The sequence below is a fragment of the Bos mutus genome, chromosome 24 (assembly GCF_027580195.1).
Source record: "Bos mutus isolate GX-2022 chromosome 24, NWIPB_WYAK_1.1, whole genome shotgun sequence".
Taxonomy (NCBI): Eukaryota; Metazoa; Chordata; class Mammalia; order Artiodactyla; family Bovidae; genus Bos; species Bos mutus.
In genome coordinates this window covers 25,236,687-25,257,474 of record NC_091640.1, presented here as the reverse complement: position 1 = coordinate 25,257,474, position 20,788 = coordinate 25,236,687, and the positions used below count along the sequence as shown (strand labels likewise).

The 20,788-nt window shown below is 39.8% G+C and overlaps 1 protein-coding gene across 2 annotated transcripts in view; it reads left to right on the top strand.

The window, feature by feature from the left end:
- RNF125 (ring finger protein 125) overlaps window positions 1-20,788 on the top strand; it is a 47,808-nt gene that overhangs the window by 9,631 nt on the left and 17,389 nt on the right. For both annotated transcript variants that reach the window (XM_070361512.1, XM_005901049.3), the window contains exons 2-4: window positions 11,010-11,163; window positions 14,463-14,557; window positions 17,867-17,957. In XM_070361512.1, coding sequence (XP_070217613.1) covers window positions 11,010-11,163; window positions 14,463-14,557; window positions 17,867-17,957 — 340 coding nt within the window. The remainder of the gene's footprint in view (window positions 1-11,009; window positions 11,164-14,462; window positions 14,558-17,866; window positions 17,958-20,788) is intronic.

Below are 20,788 nucleotides of genomic sequence, written 5' to 3'. Positions count from 1 at the left end.
AAAATTCTCCTTGGGTGCATTCCTCATAACCAATTCAGTTGTTTCAATCTGCTGACCATTTACTGAGTAGCTACTACTCAGTGCCTGGGGCTGTGTGGGAGGGACGCTTACAGGACTCTGAATGGTTCTATGCAGTGTGTATTTTTGTGGTTTTCATGCAGTGTTATTACTGAGGCATTTTTTGTTTTGTGGGGTTCTGTTTTTCAGCTTTATTGAGGTAATACAGTACATAATTGTATACAATTTTATAACCACCACGTCAAACAAGATCTAGGACAGTTAGTTCCTTTACCTTAAAACTTCCCTTGAACAGGTACACACTGCTATATATAAAATAGACAAACCACAAGGATCTACAGTATGACAAGGAACAGTATTCAGTATCTTGTAATATAATGGAAAAGAATCTGAAAAAGAATATATATATATAAAATATATAAATATATAGGTATGACTGAATCACTTTGCTGTACACCTGAAGCTAACACAGCAATGTAAATCAACTATATTTCAATTACAAAAAAAAAAGACTAAGTGAAAAGACCGAACAACATCAGAAAAAAAAAAACCCTTCGAATCTTTTGCAGTCAATCCACGCCCCGCGTAACACCATCTGCTTTCTGTCACTGAGTTCTGGAATCATACAGTAAATAGTCTTTTGTATTTGACTTCTCTCACTTAGTAACGGGGCATATATTTATTGTCATTTGGTCAATCCTAAACCCTTTGCCTCTGCTTTCCAAATCAATCCTAAATCTGTCTATCCGCTTACACTGTCTACTTTGCTGGTCTGAGCCACACCCTCTCTCTTTTTTAAATAATTGTGTTTATTTATTTTTGGCTCTGCTGGAGTCTTCGTTGCTGTGTGGACTTTTCTCTAGTTGTGATGAATAGGTGCAAGTCTCTAGTTGCGGTGCTCGGGCTTCTCATTGCAGTGGCTTCTCTTGTTGCACAGCACAGGCTCTAGGGCGCACGGACGTTAGTAGTTGCGGCACACGGGCTCAATAGTTGCAGCTCCCAGGCTCTTAAGCACAGTCTCAGTGGTTGTGGCACTTCGGCCTTAGTTGCTCTGCGGCATATGGACTCTTCCTGGATCAGGGACTGAACCCGTGTCTCCTGCACTGGCAGGTGGATTCTTTACCACTGAGCCACCAGGAAAGCCCCACCACTCTCTCTTGAACCAACTCTTATGGTGGACTTAATGCTGAACTCTGAGCTATGGCTCTCATACCTCTAATCCATTCTTCATAGAGGAACCCCAGTGATCTCTGTAATGTAGATCAGGTCATATAACTCCCACTTAAAACCCTCCAATGCCTGCCTATCACTCTTAGCTCTGGCTTTATGGTCTCTATCCTACACAGGTAGACCCTGGGCCCCCTGCATTGCAGCCACACTGGCTTTCTGTATCTCAGCAAAACGGTCCCTATTTTTTGTACCTTCTGTGTTCAGCTTGGAAAACCATTCCCGGGTCTTCTGAAGTCTGGTGTCTTCAAATGTCATCCCAGGGACCACCCATCTTACTGCTCCCTCTGCCCCACCCGCTCTATTTTTATTGCCAACTGTTTTCTTCTTCTCAGAGCATTCATCCTTTGCCCGTCCTTTTGTTTACCTGCTTATTTCCTCTCTCTTCATCCTGTAACTCTGAGAGTAGGGACCTCAGGCACTGCCATGGTTTCACTCCTGGCATGTCAAACACTGTCTGGCAATCATAAGCTGTTATTAAAAATTTCGTTAGTGAGTCTGTGCTTATGTGGTTGAGTCTGGGGAGATTTTTGCAGGCTTTGTAAAGTCTTCATTATAAACCATAGAATAACTGTTCTTGCTGAAAGCCATACAAATTCTTTTTTTTTTTTACAGTTTGTATTTTCTCACTTTAGCCTTTTATTATCTTTCCAATTGTTCCCGCTCTTTAAATTTATTTGAATAATCATAAATGCAAGCTAATATTTTCCTCACCCTGAATTTCAGTGCTTTTAAAAAATATTTTTCTCTTCAAATCACATTCTGTTAAAAAAAAAATTCAAAAAAAAATTCAGACCTCTCATCCTCTGAACATTTCCCTTCTTAATTTTCCAACTAAATTTTCTCAGAAGTAAAAAAAATTTAAATAAGTAATTTAAGTAAATCATCATAGTAAGATGATTAATTTCCCCTAACATTTTATTATGAAAAATGTCAAGCATACAGCTAATTTGAAAGAATTGTACAGTGACTATACATAGATCCACTATCTGTATTCAGTTGTTCATTTTGCCATGTTTGTACTTATCTTTTTATCTTTCTATCACATACTTATCCATCAATCCATCTGATTTTTTTTAATGCATTTCAGAATGGGTTACAGACATTAGCACACTCTACCCCTTCTCATATGAGCATGCATTATATTAATCATGGGATTTTTTAAAGTAAATTACACATAGTGAAATGCATCCATTCTAGGTATAACATTTGCCCTTAAACCTATGTTTAGCCCAAACCTCTATTAAAATATAAAATAGTCTCATTGCCCCCATATAGTTCTCTCCTGCCCCTGCCCAGCCATTCCTGTCCTTGTACCCTTGTAGACAGTCATTGTTGAAACATTTTTTTTTCTATCATAGATCAGTTTTACCTGTTTAAGAACTTCATCTAAAGTGAAATATGGTCACTAGTGTCTGGTTTCCTCACTCAGTGTGTCTTTGAATTTCATCCATATTATTGCTTGTATGAGAAATTTGTTCTTTTTGTATTGCTGTGTAGAATTTCATTGTATGATTGTGCCACAGGTTGTTTATTCACTTTTTTATTGATATATACCTGGGTTATTTCCAGTTTGGGGCTATTATGAAAACATTCCTTCTGAATATTCTTGTACAAATGGACATTTTAAAAAATTCCTTTTGAGGGAATACATGGGCTTGGTATTGCAGAGTCAAGGGGTACCTGCAAGTTTCAAGTTATCAGACATTACCAGACCATTGATCCCAAGCGGTTGCAGATGATTTACTTTTTAAAAGAATTGTTTGTTAATGTTGGTAATAAGTTGATGTGGTTCACACTTAAAATTTGACAATGAAAATACCCTTCTTCTACCACACACCTTTTCTTTCCAGTTGCCATCTTTTCAACGGGTAAATAAATGTCCTTATTTTCCTTACCCCAGATGTTCTTATACACCTACAAGCCTGCAGGAAGCTTTCACTGTGTGTATACAGTTCTACACTTCACTTTCTGAGACATTTTAGTTTTGAGTTATCTTGTCTTTATTCCCTGGTGGCTCAGATGGTAAAGAGTCTGCCTGCAATGAGAAAGATCCAGGGTTGATCCCTGGGTCAGGAAGATCCCCTGGAGAAGGAAATGGCAACCCACTCCAGTATTCTTGCTTGGAAAATCCTATGGATAAAGGAGCCTGGCAAGTCCATGGGGTCGCAAAGAGTGGGACACGACTGAGTGACTAACACTTTCTGTCTGTATTCCCTGTTATGTAGTATATATTACATAAAGCTGAATAACCCTCTGTGGTTTCTGATTAGGCCCTTCAGAAAATGTTTGATCATTGTATACTTTTTGCAAGCATTTCTATATTTGGCTTGGTTGGGTCTTTGTTGCAGTATGAGGGACATTTGTTGTGTCGTGTGGGATCTTTTGTTGCAAGCAGGGACACTAGTTGTGACTCGCAGGCTCTGTAGTATGGGCTTTGTTGTTCTGTGGCATGTGGGATCTTAGTTCCCCAAGCAGGGGTTGAACCTGTGTCCTTTGCATTGGTCGGCAGATTCTTAACCACTGGACCAGCAGGGAAGTCCCAATCACTTGTATACTTTTCATGCCAAGATACCAGGGTAGGGATGGTAGAAACTCCAGCACTCATGAATTGAATTTGATAGCTACACCTTTAAGGAGAGAATGTTCCCCTCAGATTTTTTGAACTCAGCAGTTCTGCAGTCTTGCTTCTGCAGCCCAGAAAGTGAGACTTGAGCTGCAGCAGCATCCAGCGCGTTTGCATGGTGACAATGTTGTGGTTTTTATGTACTCATAATCAGTAAATTCAATCTGTTCTAAAACACCTTGATCTTGATGTGTTTTCTCCACTTGATAAACACTTCTATTAAAAGGAGTACAGTTAATTGACTCATCTACCAGATTTGCTGCTAATATCCTCATATAATGCAACAGCATCTGTATCAGGCTCATGTGAGAGTTTCATGCCACAAGTAACACCACTGTACAGACTTGAATGGGTTATAGGGAGAGACTTGGTTTTAAACATACCTCAAATGTGCTCCTTTTCATGAATATCTACTAGGAATTTCCATTATTGTGGTTATTGATTATAGTTACAAAAACATGTACTAAGTATTTACAAAATAACAGCAGAAATATACTCTAGGTAATGTGAGGAGAAATATCAATAACCTCAGATATGCAGATGACACCACCCTTATGGCAGAAAGTGAAGAGGAACTAAAAAGCCTCTTGATGAAAGTGAAAGAGGAGAGTGAAAAAGTTGGCTTAAAGCTCAACATTCAGAAAACGAAGATCATGGCATCTGGTCCCATCACTTCATGGCAAATAGATGAGGAAACAGTGGAAACAGTGTCAGACTTTATTTTTCTGGGCTCCAAAATCACTGCAGATGGTGACTGCAGCCATGAAATTAAAAGATGCTTACTCCTTGGAAGGAAAGTTATGACCAACCTAGATAACATATTAAAAAGCAGAGACATTACTTTGCCAAAAAAGGTCCATTTAGTCAAGGCTATGGTTTTTCCAGTGGTCATATATGGATGTGAGAGTTGGACTGTGAAGAAGGCTGAGCACCGAAGAATTGATGCTTTTGAACTGTGGTGTTGGAGAAGACTCCTGAGAGTCCCTTGGACTGCAAGGAGATCCAGCCAGTCCACTCTGAAGGAGATCAGCCCTGGGATTTCTTTGGAAGGAATGATACTAAAGCTGAAACTCCAGTACTCTGGCCACCTCATGCAAAGAGTTGAGTCATTGGAAAAGCCTCTGATGCTGGGAGGGATTGGGGGCAGGAGGAGAAGGGGACGACAGAGGATGAGATGGCTGAATGGCACCACTGACTCGATGGACGTGAGTCTGAGTGAACTCCCGGAGTTGATAATAGACAGGGAGGCCTGGCGTGCTGCAATTCATGGGGTCGCAAAGAGTCGGACACGACTGAGCGACTGAACTTAACTGAACTGAACGCCCACCCGGCTTATGCAGGTACAGCAATCAGTGATCTCATAGCTTTGCTGCTTCTACTTGTCACGCGTGCTAAGTCGCTTCAGTCGTGTCTGACTGGACTGTAACCCACCAGGCTCCTCTGTCCATGGGATTCTCCAGGTCAGAATACTGGAGTGAGTTGCCATTTCCTTCTCCAGGGGATGACCCAAGGATTGAACCCACATCTCTTATATCTCCTGCGGTGGCAGGCGGGTTCTTTACCACTAGTGCCACCTGGGAAGCCCAAGGGTCTTTAAAAAGACTACAGACTTTGAGCCTCTCCCAAAACTGCTTGAGGATAAAAAGCATTACTATCTTAGGAATTCCCTGGCGGTTTGGTGGTTAGGACTCTGCCTTTTCACTGCCAGGGGCTCTGGTTCAATCCCGGGTCAGGGAACTAAGATCCCACAAGCTGTGCTACTGGCAAAAGACACCCAAAAAACAACTCACTACTGTCTTCACAGCTGTGTGACCTCAGCAAGTTGTTAACACCTCTCTGAACCTCAATTTGCCATCAGTCAGGGTAGAGAGAAAGAGGAGCATTTAGCATTACTCCAAGAGTGAAGTGAGGTAATGTGACCAGTGCCCACCATGGAGCTTGGCACCAGTATTCATCTTCTGTTTGTATTCTGTTTGTGCAAAACTCAAATCAGTGTGAGCAAAGAGAGGATGACTTTTAGTTGACAAGAAACACAGTGTTACCTGTTTGCTCCTAAATCATGTAGACAAAGAATTCCTGCCAGAACCTTAAGTGTTCATTAGAAATGTTAATTATGAGTTGAGCATTTGAACTGTTGTTTGTAATACTCTTACACTTTGAGAACCAATCCTTAGGGACACAAGGAAAAGCTAAGAACATTGTGCCATAGAACTTACAGTTAATCACCTGAGGCAGACAGAAGTAAAAGACAGCAGAGGACTTAGATCTTTTGATTACGAAAGTATTGCTCTTTCCAAGAAGGGCAGCTGTGGCTGTGCAAAGACAGGTTACTGAATTTTTGAGTCAGAAAACCAAGGAAGATACCTACAAAAAATAAAACCAAAACTATCGAGAAAATGGTAATAGGATCATACAAATCAGTAATTACCTTAAAGGTAAATTAATTAAATGCACCAACCAAAAGACATAGACTGGCAGTGTGGATGAAAACTTGTGCATGTATGCACTTCACTTACCACATCATTCTACTTCCCAAATTGTATGTAATTATTTTATATTGTTAAGTTAACCATGTTTCCCTTATGGCTCCCAATTGTAATGATCTTTTATTTTTTTTGTCTGAGTGTTGGTTGTGAAAACTGATAAACACCTAAACATCTTTTACTGTTGTGATTCAGTTCAGTCGCTCAGTCGTGTCCGACTCTTTGCAACCCCATGAATCACAGCATGCCAGGCCTCCCTGTCCATCACCAACTCCCAGAGTTCACCAAGTCCGGGAGACTCACGTACATCGAGTCAGTGATTCCATCCAGCCATCTCATCCTCTGTCGTCCCCTTCTCCTCCTGCCCCCAATCCCTCCCAGCATCAGAGGCTTTTCAATGACTCAACTCTTTGCATGAGGTGGCCAGAGTACTGGAGTTTCAGCTTTAGCATCATTCCTTCCAAAGAAATCCCAGGGCTGATCTCCTTCAGAATGGACTGGTTGGATCTCCTTGCAGTCCAAGGGACTCTCAAGAGTCTTCTCCAACACCACAGTTCAAAAGCATCAATTCTTTGGCGCTCAGCCTTCTTCACAGTCCAACTCTCACATCCATATATGACCACTGGAAAAACCATAGCTTTGACTAGATGGACCTTTGTTGGCAAAGTAATGTCTCTGCTTTTGAATATGCTATCTAGGTTGGTCATAACTTTCCTTCCAAGGAGTAAGCGTCTTTTAATTTCATGGCTGCAGTCACCATCTGCAGTGATTTTGGAGCCCAGAAAAATAAAGTCTGACACTGTTTCCACTGTTTCCCCATCTATTTGCCATGAAGTGATGGGACCAGATGCCATGATCTTCGTTTTCTGAATGTTGAGCTTTAAGCCAACTTTTTCACTCTCCACTTTAACTTTCATCAAGAGGCTTTTTCATTCCTCTTCACTTTCTGCCATAAGGGTGGTGTCATCTGCATATCTGAAGTTATTGATATTTCTCCCGGCAATCTTTATTCCAGCTTGTGCTTCTTCCAGCCCAGCGTTTCTCATGATGTACTCTGCTGTGATTATGTAACTATTATTCATTTAATACCATCATACCACGATTGGTCAACAGAAAATAATAAAATTCTATAGCACTGAACACTGCCACTTAATAGAAAAAAGAAAAAGAAAACCCAGCTTAAGACTAACCAAGTTCAGGCACTTTCTGTAGCTGTGACTTTATAGAAGTAACAACCAGTATGTACCACAGTTTGCTCATCTGTAAACGAAATAATGATCTTTCTTAGGGGGTTGTTAAGGTTAAATGAGTTAAGGTCTGTTACAAACTTTGTAAATAAAAAGCAGTGTATCAAATTTGAAATTATGGGGACTTCCTTGGCGGTCCAGTGGTTATACTCCATGCTCCCAATGCGGGAGTCACCGGTTCAATCCCTGGTTGGGGAACTAACAGCTTGCATGCCTCAGGGCACAGCGTTTAAAAAAAATTTTGTTTGAAATTATATCAAAACATAAAGTTTCCAAACAACATTAGTAACAAAAAGAAGAAAAGGGTAGGAGCCCAGGCAGATCCAGGGTTGTATATAAAGAACAGGGCAGTCCCATCAAGTTATTGCTGAATCAGCTCGTGTGTCACTGTTTAGCACGCGTCTCCCAGGGAGACGGTTTACTCACTTAGTCTGGTCGACATCAGGTGCTCTGCCTTCAGCAAGGGATTGTGGGCACCTGGATTGGGGTCCCACCAGTTTGTATCTCATATAAGAGGGGTGGGTCCTGCAGAGCAAAATCAGGATGCTGTGGTAAGAGTAAGGGGAAATGGGTGCTGGGCAGGCGTAGTTCAGTTCAGTTCACTTCAGTCGCTCAGTCATGTCCGACTCTTTGTGACCCCGTGGACTGCAGCACACCAGGCCTCCCTGTCCATCACCAACCCCCGGAGTCCACCCAAACCCATGTCCATCGAGTTGGTGATGCCATCCAACCATCTCATCCTCTGTCGTCCCCTTCCTCTCCTGCCCCCAATCCCTCCCAGCATCAGAGTCTTTTCCAGTGAGTCAACTCTTCCCATGAGGTGGCTAAACTATTGGAGTTTCACCTTCAACTCAGTCCTTCCAATGAACACCCAGGACTGATCTCCTTCAGAATGGACTGGTTGGATCTCCTTGCAGTCCAAGGGACTCTCAACAGTCTTCTCCAACACCACAGTTCAGTGGCATCAATTCTTTGGCCCTCAGCTTTCTTTATAGTCCAACTCTCACATCCATACATGACCACTGGAAAAGCATCAAGCAAATGCCTTGGGAACAGTGCAGACATAAGTATCCTCTGCGTGTATGTTAGGGTTTTATCACAGAGGGAGAAGAGAATACTTTCAAGAATCAGTAATGGCTAATCACAATGACTAATAATGGGACTTCCCAGGTGGCACAGAATCCACCTGCCAATACAGGAGATGTGGGTTTGCTCTCTGGATCAGGAAGATCTCCTGGAGAAGGAAATGGCAGCCAACTCCAGCATCCTTGCCTGGGAAATCCCATGGACAGAGGAACTTTGTGGGCTACAGTCCATGGGGTCGCAGAGTGGGACACGACTAAACACATGCACACAATGGCTAATATATTTGCGAATTTTGTTTGTGAAATTTCCTTGAATTGTGTACCTATGATACATGAACTTTTCAGTATGTATAGTTTACTTAAACCTTGAAGAGCTTAACTTCTGCCGTATATTAATATTCCCAAGTAGATATTACACACTGAGTTAAGAGCTATCAAATCATGCTAATGTGTATAACCTATTGAAATGCTCACTTTTACTCTGTGTGCACTTAATCGTCAACAGTTCCCATAAATAGGTCAAGATTATGTGTGAATTCTGTTCATTATGTTAATATTTTGTCAAGATTATCTTTGAGAAAACCAGAGAATGTATTTCTTGACATGGAGGACATTCCTAATAGTGGTAATTTTGATTAGGTAATTGTCTATATCTGAGGATGAGTTTAAAATTATGAACACTTATAATGTGTCTGGTATTTTTACCACTTCAACTTGTTAGTTCCTTATCTAACACACAAAAACCCACAAAACAAAGATCTATTACCCCTCTCCCCTGACACACAAATTTTAAGGTAAAATAAGATTAAAGAATGGAGAAGGCAATGGCACCCCACTCCAGCACTCTTGACTGGAAAATCCCATGGATGAAGGAGCCTGGTGGGCTGCAGTCCATGGGGTCTCTAAGAGTCGGACAGGACTGAGCGACTTCACTTTCACTTTTCACTTTCATGCATTGAAGAAGGAAATGGCAACCCACTCCAGTGTTCTTGCCTGGAGAATCCCAGGGACGGGGCAGCCTCATGGGCTGCCGTCTATGGGGTCACACAGAGTCGGACACGACTGAAGCGACTTAGCAAGATTAAAGAAAAGAAAATGATGTTAGATATCCTTTGAGTTATAGGGTTTTTTTTTTTTTTAATGTAGTTGATTTATAATGTTGTGTTAGTTTCAGTGGGCTTCCCTTGTGGCTCCGCTGGTAAAGAATCCACCTGCAATGCAGGAGACCTGGATTCGATCCTGAGTTGGGAAGATCCCCTGGAGAAGGGAAAGGCTACTCACTCCAGTATTCTGGTTTCGAGAATTCCATGGACTGTATAGTCCATGGGGTCGCAAAGAGTTGGACACGACTGAGCAACTTTCACTTCTGAAGAAGGAAATGGCAGGTGTAGGCAAAGTGTAGGCAAGTGTAGGCAAAGTGATTCATTTGTACATAGATACATACAGATATATAGATTCTTTTTCAGATTATTTTCTATTATATCAATAGGTTATTATAAGATATTGAATATAATTCCCTGTGCTATACAATAGATCCTTGTTGCTTATCTATTTTGTGTGTAGTAGTTTTTATCTGTTAATCCCAAGCTCCTAATTTGCCCCTCCCTCTCCCTTTCCCCTTTGGTAACCACAAATTTGTTTTCTATGTCTGTGAGTCTGCTTTGTAAATGAGTTATCTGTATCATTTTTTTTAGATTCCACATATAAATGGTATCATATGATATTTGTCTTTCTCTGTCTGACTTAGTAGGATTACCTCTAGATCTATCCATGTTGCTGCAGATGGCATTATTTCATTCTTTTTTGTGGCTGAGTGATATTTGAGTTATAGTTTGAATTCTGTTTATAAGAAGGCTGTTTGACCACCTTGCCTGTCACCTGTTGTGTGTCTAGCACATGTGGTGAGAACCTGTGACCCACAGGGAAGATAAAGAGACTCTCCAGCAAGTGTAGGATGCAAATGGAGCTCTCTCTTTTTTTTTTCTAATAATTAATTTTTATTAGAGTATAGTTGATTGACAATGTTATGTTAGTTTCTGCTATACAGCAGAGTGAATCAGCTATCTGTATGCATGTATCCCCTCTTTTTTGGATTTCTTTCCCATTTAGGTCACTACAGAGTGCTGAGTAGAGTTCCCAGAGCTGTTCAATAGGTTCTCATCTGTTATCTATTTTATAATAGTGTAGATGGAGCTTCCACTTGGCAGAACTGCTCTTAGTATCCGAGGTGTCATTAAAATACAGTTTCCACACATGAACTCCCAGTGGCGGCTCCTTAATTCCTGTCAAGGAGAGTGACGTGTTCTTGATTTGTGTCCTGTAGATTCTGCCGTTCTTGCATCGCTACCAGTCTAAAGAACAATAAGTGGACCTGTCCTTACTGCCGGGCCTATCTTCCTTCCGAAGGAGTTCCAGCAGCTGATGTCGCCAAGAGAATGAAATCCGAGTTCCGGAATTGCACCGAATGTGACACTCTGGTATGTCACCCTGCCTTTGCTCATAGTTACCAGCTTAGACCGCTGAGAAAATTGTTAGACAGCTAGTCATTTCACCTCTGCCTTTGACCTTATCCTACTCAGATTTCAGAGTGTATTGTCTCAGTCTCTCCTCTTCCTGTCCTCCAGTTTCATAAGTATGGACTGCAGGAGAGCCGTCACCTGATGCCCACCATCACCTAATTTCTCAAATGCTTTCATCGACCACCTCCATTTCCTCCCTTCCCATTACTCCCCTCACCCCTTATTATGTGGCCTCTATTATGTTACTGTAGCCCGCCCAGTGCATAGCTTTATTTTCAAGCCCAGTGGCGTAATTCCATCTCCGCTGCTCTGGGCTTTGCAGTAGTTATCTCTGTTGGCTGCTGCCTCCCTGTTACTGTTTTGCTCCGTTGATACTATACTAGTCTGGTTAGATCATGTGAGGTCTTAGAAGCTGTGTCAAAGGTTCTAGATTTTATCTTAGATGCCATAGGGTGTCATAGAAAAAGTGTAAGCTTTTGATCAGGTTTATATTTTTAAGCTCTGACTCAGGCATGTGCATGGAGAATGGTTTGGAGGGGGCAAAAGCAGAATTGGTGGAGTCAGTTTAGTGGCCTTTAGGATAAGTGGTTAGGAAGCTGGGTTAGGGTAAAAGCATTAGGTATGGAATAAGAGGTTGTTTCAGGGTGTACTTAAGAGAGGGATTGAAGAAAATTGGTAAGAAGCTGGATGTGGGGGGTGCATAAGAGTGAGGTGTCAAAGATGCCTCCCAAGTTTCTGAGATGAGTAGGTGAAAATGCTAATATGGGGAGTAAATTTAGAGAAGAATCTACAGAGTTAAGTTTTAAGTTTTACATACATTACATTTGAACTGCTAAGGGGACTATATCTAGATATTACCTGTCTAGAGATCAAAAGGGCGATCATATACTGAAGATCTCAATTTCTTAGAGAACCTTTCTTGCTTGTTCATCTAAGTTATAATCTCTTAAACACTTTCTCTTAGCACTCTGTGCTTTCCCTTTATAGCACTTATCACCATTTGTAATTGTGCTTTTGTGACTTAAGTTTAATGTCCATTATCCATTATCCCCACCAGATTTCATGAGGGTAAGGATTGTGTCTGTTTTATTGGGTTGTGTATCAAGAGCTTTGAATAGTGGCTGGAACATAGTAAATGCCCAAGTGCATTTTTTGAATATTTATGTAAGACCTAAATCTGTTCATGGCTGTGTGACTACGGAATCTATGCATGGTCTTTGGAGTCAGACATCTTAGGGTTGAGCACTAATTCTCTCACTTACTGTTTGTGATTTGGGGCAAACTATTAATCTGTTTTTGTTTGAGTCTTTGTAAATTGAGGGAAAAGATAACGTTCGTGTTACAGGGTGGTTGTAAAGATTAAAGACAAACCACAAGTGGCTTTTAGCACTGTATGCTCAGTCGTGTCGGCCTCTTGCAACCCCATCGACGGTAGCCCACCAGGCTCCTCTGTCCATGGGATTTTACAGGCAAGAATAGTGGAGTGGGGTGCCATTCCCTTCTCCAGGGAATCTTTCTGACCCAGGGATTGAATTGCATCCCTTTCATCTCCTGCATTGGCAGGCAGGTTCTTTACCACTAGCGTTACTGGATGGGATTCATTTTAGCACTGTGGAAATGAATGCTAAAATCAATAGCTCAAAATCAATAGCTTTTCACATTCTTAGTAATCAGTATTGCTTATTTTTATTTTGATATTTTGCCATTGTTTAAAATTCAACATGCAAAAAATCAAACTCAGCATATTATTCTGTTACCCAGTTCTTTGGTATCTGTCAGAAACAAGAGCATTCTCTCTATTATCCTGGGTCAGAATCTGCTTCCTTTTTTCACTCCCTATTTCTGATTATTCACAAGTATTTTGCTCTTTCCTTTGGGAGATTTCTTTGTATCTGTCTCTTCTTGCTGGAATATTAGGCATTCTCAACTCTGCTTCCTGTAAGTCCTGGCCAGATGTCCATTCCATGAGTATCCCAGTCCCCAATATTGAATGGTTTCCTATCTACTTGTCTTCACATCCTTTGTTCGTTTGTTTTTCCTCTATTAGAATATAAACACCTTTAATGCAAGCACAGTGGCTTATACTCCTGCCACCACTGACAACCGATTTCAGTTTTGTGTCTGGGGTAGACACCCTATGAATTTATCAATTCACTTGTCAGGAAACAGTCCCCACATTTATATGAGGAATGTTGATCAAGGACTATAAAGAAGAAAGAGACTTAACGAAAGTCACAGGGAGAGGAGAGAGCACTGATGTGCAAAGTTGGATGTTAAATGTTGTAAAGCAGTCTGTTTTAAGACAGCTGCCTACATCTGTCCTAGCTTTTACATCTTTTTAGATGGATAAAGCAAGGATTTGTTGTTAACGTTTCCATTTGCTTTTATTTTTGTCTTTTGTGAAGCAGTTACGACTGCTTCCTTGAGATGGTAGATTTCATGTTTGAGGTTGAACTTCCGTAGCTTGGGCAAAATGAAGCAGGGTGGGTCGGCCACCTTACCACAACCCTAACAAAGCTTCCTTTAGCACAAGATCTTATCAGAGTTTCTAATGACACATTTAGTAGAATATGTGCTATGCAGCAACAGATCCCTCATGGTTAGGATCTCTGAATGTATATCTGGAAGGACAAGGGTTCTTTATTCTGCCTTCATAAAAATGGACTGCAAGAGCTGTCCTTTATATTTGCTCTTAATGGGGCCATTAAGTATACTGTGTATTGTGAATTCATGTAATGCTACTGGATGTATTATAAAGCCATGGTATTTATATCTTTCCCTGAAGCACAGGATTTCTTTTTACTTACTCCGGATATCTGTAAAATCCATCTATTTATTCTTTTTATCTCTCTCTGTTTTTTTTTCTCTCTTTTTACTTTTTTCCCCCTTTCCTTCCTTTTGCTCTTTTTCTTTCTTCCTTCTTCCCATCACTAATTTAGGTAATAGCATCCAAAAAAAGTAAATTTGATGTAATATACATTTTTTCACTTTGAAAAACATATGCTTTCTAAAAGAACCAAATTCAAGAATTCAGCTCCCGGATCTTCTGACTATAAAGAAATTTTAAATTAGTGTTATTCTTGATAATGCCTTAAATTGATTGAACTATTACCTTGACTGCATCCTTTTAATCAACTGACCCCACATTATGACCTTATTTGAAATAAGAAAGCAGTGAAGTTGGGTCACAAAAGACTTCATTGACTGAAGTGAGCCTCTTTTCAACAGTGAGCTTATTTTGATCTGCTTTCATATAGGTTTGCCTCAGTGAAATGAGGGCACACACAAGAACATGCCAGAAGTACATAGATAAGTACGGGCCACTGCAAGAGCTTGGAGAGACGACAACGAGGTTTGCTTCTATACACTTTGGTTTAATGCTAAATTTGACATGCTTGTAAAGAATTTAACGGGCTGGAAAGCGTAACACTTTTATTATGAAAATATGTATATGGTTGTTTTGGCTCCTAATCATAATACCTCTTATTAGTAATCATTTGTTTTCAATGACTAATAGCAGTAATTGCAAAAGAATTTTTGCTCTGTCTGCTTTAAAAACTTTGGGGAGAACCAACTGGACACTGGAGAGATTGGGGAAGCTTCCTCAGACAAGTTTATATGGAGGAAGATCCAGAAATAGAAAGCAGAACTGTTCAGTTTCTGCTAGGTTCTGTGTTGTGACTAAGAGTCCTGAAGCAGATGATGGTTATGAGATTATTGTCTTTAGTTTTCCATCACCACTACTCAGTCTCCCAGCTCGTTCCCTCTCATTTTCCTGCTTACTCTTTAGAAGGGACAAAGTGACATCTCAGTATATATTCTAACATGAAAGAACACGCGTGGGGCAGGCATTCTGAATCCTACAACCTGTTTGCTGGGTAATCTTATATGGGGCTGGAGGAAGGATGGAGACAGCGAGTAGGTGTAATGGAGGATATTGATATTTTTTCTTAAAAAAAAAAAGAAGGAAACAAATCTAGGTCATTAAAACTCCAGGAGATAGTGGAGGATGGGGGAGCCTGGCGTGCTGCAGTTCAGAGGGTTGCAAAGAGTTGGACATAACTTAGCAACTGAACAACAACTATTCTGAATGGCAGAGGAATTACAAAGTTTGACGTTTGCCTCTGCCGAAGAAATAGAGAAATGCTTTGTGTACTACTGAAGAGATAATGGCTTTGAAACCATTAAGTCTTCCTATGAATTCAGCTATCTAGTAGAGGTATTCAGTATAATTTCTTTTCCTCTCCTGAAGATAATGTTAATTATGCTTATTTTAAGAAATTATATGTATCAGTTCAGTTCAGTCGCTCAGTCATGTCCAACTCTTTGCAACCCCATGAATTGCAACACGCCAGGCCTCCCTGTCCATCACCAATTCCCAGAGTTCACTCAAACTCATGTCCATCGAGACAGTGATGCCATCCAGCCATCTCATCCTCTGTCATCCCCTTCTGCCCCCAATCCCTCCAAGCATCAGGGTCTTTTCCAATGAGTCAACTTTTTGCATGAGGTAGCCAAAGTATTGGAGTTTCAGCTTTAGCATCAGTCCTTTCAATGAACACCCAGGACTGATCTCCTTCAGGGTGGACTGGTTGGATCTCCTTGCAGTCCAAGGGACTCTCAAGAGTCTTCTCCAACACAACAGTTCAAAAGCATCAGTTCTTCAGCGCTCAGCTTTCTTCACAGTCCAACTCTCACATCCATACATGACCACTGGAAAAACCATAGCCTTGACTAGATGGACCTCTGCTTTTTAATATGCTGTCTAGGTTGGTCATAACTTTCCTTCCAAGGAGTAAGCGTCTTTTAATTTCATGGCTGCAGTCACCATCTGCAGTGATTTTGGAGCCCAAAAAAATAGTCTGACACTGTTTCCACTGTTTCCCCATCTATTTCCCATGAAGCGATGGGACCGGATGCCATGATCTTCGTTTTCTGAATGTTGAGCTTTAAGCCAACTTTTCCACTCTCCTCTTTCACTTTCATCAAGAGGCTTTTTAGTTCCTCTTCACTTGAGCACAGAACAAAATGCTTAATATTTTGTAATAATCTATCAAGGAAAAGAATCTGAAAAAGAATGTATATACATGTATATACAACTGAATTATTGTGCTATATGCCTGAAACTAACATGACAGTGTAAATCAACTCTACTTCAATAAAAAACATTTTTTTTAAAGATAAAAAAGGGGAATGCCCGAGCACTCTAGTGGTTAGGACTCTACACTTTCACTGCCAAGGGCTCAGGTTTGATCCCTGGCTGGGGAGCTAAAATCCTATAAGCTGTGCGATGCAGCCAAAAATTTTTTTAAAAAGAAATACTACTCAAATATATCTTAAATTTCCTAGTCCAGAAGTCTAGATGTTTTTCTAGAGATTACTTTGCAAATGCACCTTTTATTATAGGATTATATTTATTCCATACTCCTATAAATTGTGAGAAGAGTTTGGATTCTGTTAGACTGGCCCCAGGGACCAGTAGGAAGGAAGGCTAACAAACGAGTTGAAGAACCATGTGGTTTGATTGGAAAGTTGATATGAAAATTTTAAAGCATATGCATACTAATTTATCCTGCTAGTTAGAATTCAATAACAAAGAGTTAAAATAACCAAAATGAGAAGGGTTGTTGATTAATCAGTCTTACAAGATATATTAATCTTTGCATTTAATATAGAAATCTTTGCTTTATAGAACTTATAACATGATTCAAATTTTTTAAGTTCTTATGCAAGGAAACTATCCAGAATACATGTCTTGGGGAACAAGAAGTTATATCTATAATGGAAAATGAGTGAAAAATTCCAAGCCTCCGTATAGTCCCTAAGAATTTAAGGCAGCACTATGCAGTGGAAATATAATACAGAACACATGTAATTTAAAATTCTCTAGAAGCAATATTCAAAAAGTAAAAACAAATGAAATTAATTTTTCATGTATGTTATTCAACTGGTTAAAAATTTTTCTCCTTTGAACATGTAATCAATATATAAATTATTGAGACGTTTTATATATAAAGCCTGCAAACTTCAGAGTGTATTTTAAACTTCTAGCATATCTCAGTTTGGACTGACTGTGTTTCAAGTGCCCGGTAGACACATACCTAATAGCTGCTCCACTGGACAACACAGATGCGTAGGACAGGTACTCCTAGGTGCACAGAAAGATGTAACAAGGTAGTGTGAGTTGTTTTTCATTCTTCACTGGATGCTAAAACTGTGAGTTGACATCTGTGGTTATATTTGCCAGTGTCGTCAGATATTCTGGTTGGAGAACAAGTAACACCCAATTCAGATGTTACCTGAATTAGAAAAAGAAGTAAAAGAGACAGAAAAAGTGACATAGATACAGCTGGGTGGTATGATCCTCTGTGTCTCGTTAATGGAGTGCTAAGAGTATACTTTTCTTCCAAAGAAAATAAAGTGCTTCAGGCACACTATAACTGTGTCTCTGTCCTGCCCCTGTGAGGTTACACATTTGCATTGCTCATGAGAAAAAATTTAGGCACCAAGATTATTATCAGGATAGGAAAATGAATATGAAATCGAAAGAATGAGCACTAGAAACTAGATCCACCTACATTCTGTTTTTTATCTCTAGCTAAGTGACTGCTGTCTAATTATCAGTAATTTCAGGAATATCTGTGTTCTGTGCAATTTCCAGGTGTGTATGTCCTTTTTGTCAGAAGGAATTGGATGAAGATGGTTTGCTGGATCATTGCATTAATCATCACAGATCAGAAAGGAGACCTGTGGTGAGAAATTATGTTACTATATATTTCTGCAGTATCTAAATTTGATACACATTAGAAAATCCATTTATGGGCTTCTATTTATGGATATATCATAAAGGATAATTTGTGTCAAGGTTACAGTGATTCTATGACTATAAACACCATGTGAAAGTGTCTAGTTGAAACTGACAAGAATTACCAGTGTGCAATTACTCTTTCATTTATGAAATTAGACAACATTGTCTCTTACAGATAATCATGGGCATAATCAACTAAGCAGATCTAAAATGCATAGTTAAGATTTAATGTTACTATGCTAACTGTGCTCACATCCTAAGTGAGAAACATTTTTTAATAATGCAAATATGGTTATCAAGGCAATAATACACTAGACATGAAAAGTAGAAAGTCATTCACCTTTATTAATCAGTTCATTATTTTATTTCAGAGTCTGAATATTCATCAATAGGCTCACAGATTAAAATGCATATTGCTTATCATTTCCTTGATCTATTGTGAATGCTGCCTTTTTTCTTTTCAACCTGGCACTTTAGTTCTGCTTTGCAATGTGGCTCTTATAATTTTCATTTTTGTATAGTTGAGAGGTAAGGCAGGGTAGTGATGGATCATCATCATTTACTTGGCCATTTTACTAGTTTTTAACATTTGAATTGCTGCCAGTTTTTAGGATTTGCATTCACATTCTTGTACGTTTAAACTTCTCTTTCTATGTCATTTTTTTCTTAAGAGGAAATTCCATAGATTGATATTTTTGGGCCCAAGAGTGCAAGCTTTAATTAACACTCAAAACGTATTCTAAAAAGTTAGAGTCAGTTTATATTTGTGTCAGCAATTGATGAGTAAACTGCTTTCACCTTAACCTGGCCAAAATTGGGTTACATTTATTTTTAAATTAACAGATGTAAAATGATACCTTGAAGATTATTTTGGATTTTATTTTGGTTCTAAACAGAACTAAAATATGTATGTGTGTGTGTGTGTGTGTTTCATATATGTAAAAGTTTGGGTTTTTTTTAATTTGAGTTTTAAAGGTTTTTTTTTTTTTTTAAAAAATCCTTTTGGAAGGTGGATGAGGTTAAATGTAAGTTTATTAGATGATTGATACATAGCACTTACAACAATACTATGAGATAGAGATGATTATTATTTCCATTTTACCAACGGTAAACTCAGACTCAGAGAGGTTAAGTCTTACAAGGTAAGTCTTACAGCTGGTAAGTAAGCAGAGCTACAGTTTGAAGCCCAGTGTCTAGCTCTGGGGCATAAACACCGGTCCTATACTAGCAAGTTCAAGAGAAAAGCCCCATAGCACAGTCAAAGGTCTTTTTTTATTCACCCTAATAGTCCAGAGGTTTGATTCTTGGAATGGCTAGCTAGGAGCTTGATATGTGTTGGGGGAACAGGGGAGATTGTCATGGGCTTTTCCTGTTTAAGTTGCCCTTGGATGAACTGAGCTAAGGAGGTGTTTTACGATTGGTCCCTGGGGTACCTTCCTAGACGAAGCTTGAAGAAAGCACTGGGGGACTTCCCTGGTGGTCCAGTGGCTAAGACTCCGAGCTCCCAATGTAGGGGGCCTGCATTCAATCCCTAGTCAGGGAACTAGGTCCCACATGCCACAACTAAGAGCTGGTACAGCCAAATAAATAAGTAAATATTTAAAAAAGAAGAAAGAAAACATTAAGATGGCATAATAATGACTACCACATACTGCGTTTTCTTGGTTTGTCTTTTGGTTTGTTTTGGTCACGTGCACAGCTTAGGGATCTTAGTTCTCCAACCAGGGAACAAACCCGGGCCCCTGCAGTGAAAGTGCCAAGTCATAACCACTGGACTGCAGGGGAATTCCCGATATACTGAATTCTGGGTGCCTCTTGAACTCAGTGAAATTTAACTCAGATGATCATTATATCTACTACTGTGGGCAAGAATCTCTTAGAAAAAATAGCCCTCATAGTGAACAAAAGAGTCCAAAATGCAGTAATTGTATGCAAGCTCAAAAACAACAAAATGATCTGTTTGTTTCCAAGGCAAACCATTCAATATCACAGTAGTCCAAGTCTATGCCCCAACTAGTAATGCTGAAGAAGCTGAAGTTGAACGGTTCTATGAACTAACACCCAAAAAAGATGTCCTTTTCATTATAGGGGACTGGAATGCAAAAGTAGGAAGTCAAGAGATACCTGGAGTAACAGGCAAATTTGGCCTTGGAGCACAAAATGAAGCAGGGAAAAGGCTAACAGGGTTTTGCTAAGAGAATGCACTGGTCATAGCAAACACACTCTCCATCAACACAAGAGAAGACTCTACACATGGACATCACCAGATGGTCAATACCAGAATCAGATTGATTGTCTTCTTTGCAGCCGAAGATGGAGAAGCTCTGTACAGTCAAAAAAAAAAAAGACCAGGAGCTGACTGTGGCTCAGATCATGAACTCCTTATTGTAAAATTCAGACTGAAATTGAAGAAAGTAGGGAAAACCACTAGACCCTTCAAGTATGACCTAAATCAAATCCCTTATGATTATACAGTGCAAGTGACAGTAGATTCACAGGATTAGATCTGATAGACACAGCACCTGAAGAACTGTGGATGGAAGTTCGTGACATTGTACAGAAGGCAGTGATCAAGACCATCCCCAAGGAAAAAAAAATGCAAAAAGGCAAAATGGTTGTCTCAGGAGGCCTTACAGAAAGCTGAGAAAAGAAGAGAAGTGAAAGGCAAGGGTGAAAAGGAAAGATATACCCATATGAATGCAGAGTTCCAAAGAACACCAAGGAGAGATAAGAAAACCTTCCTCAGTGATCAATGCAGAGAAATAGAGGAAAACA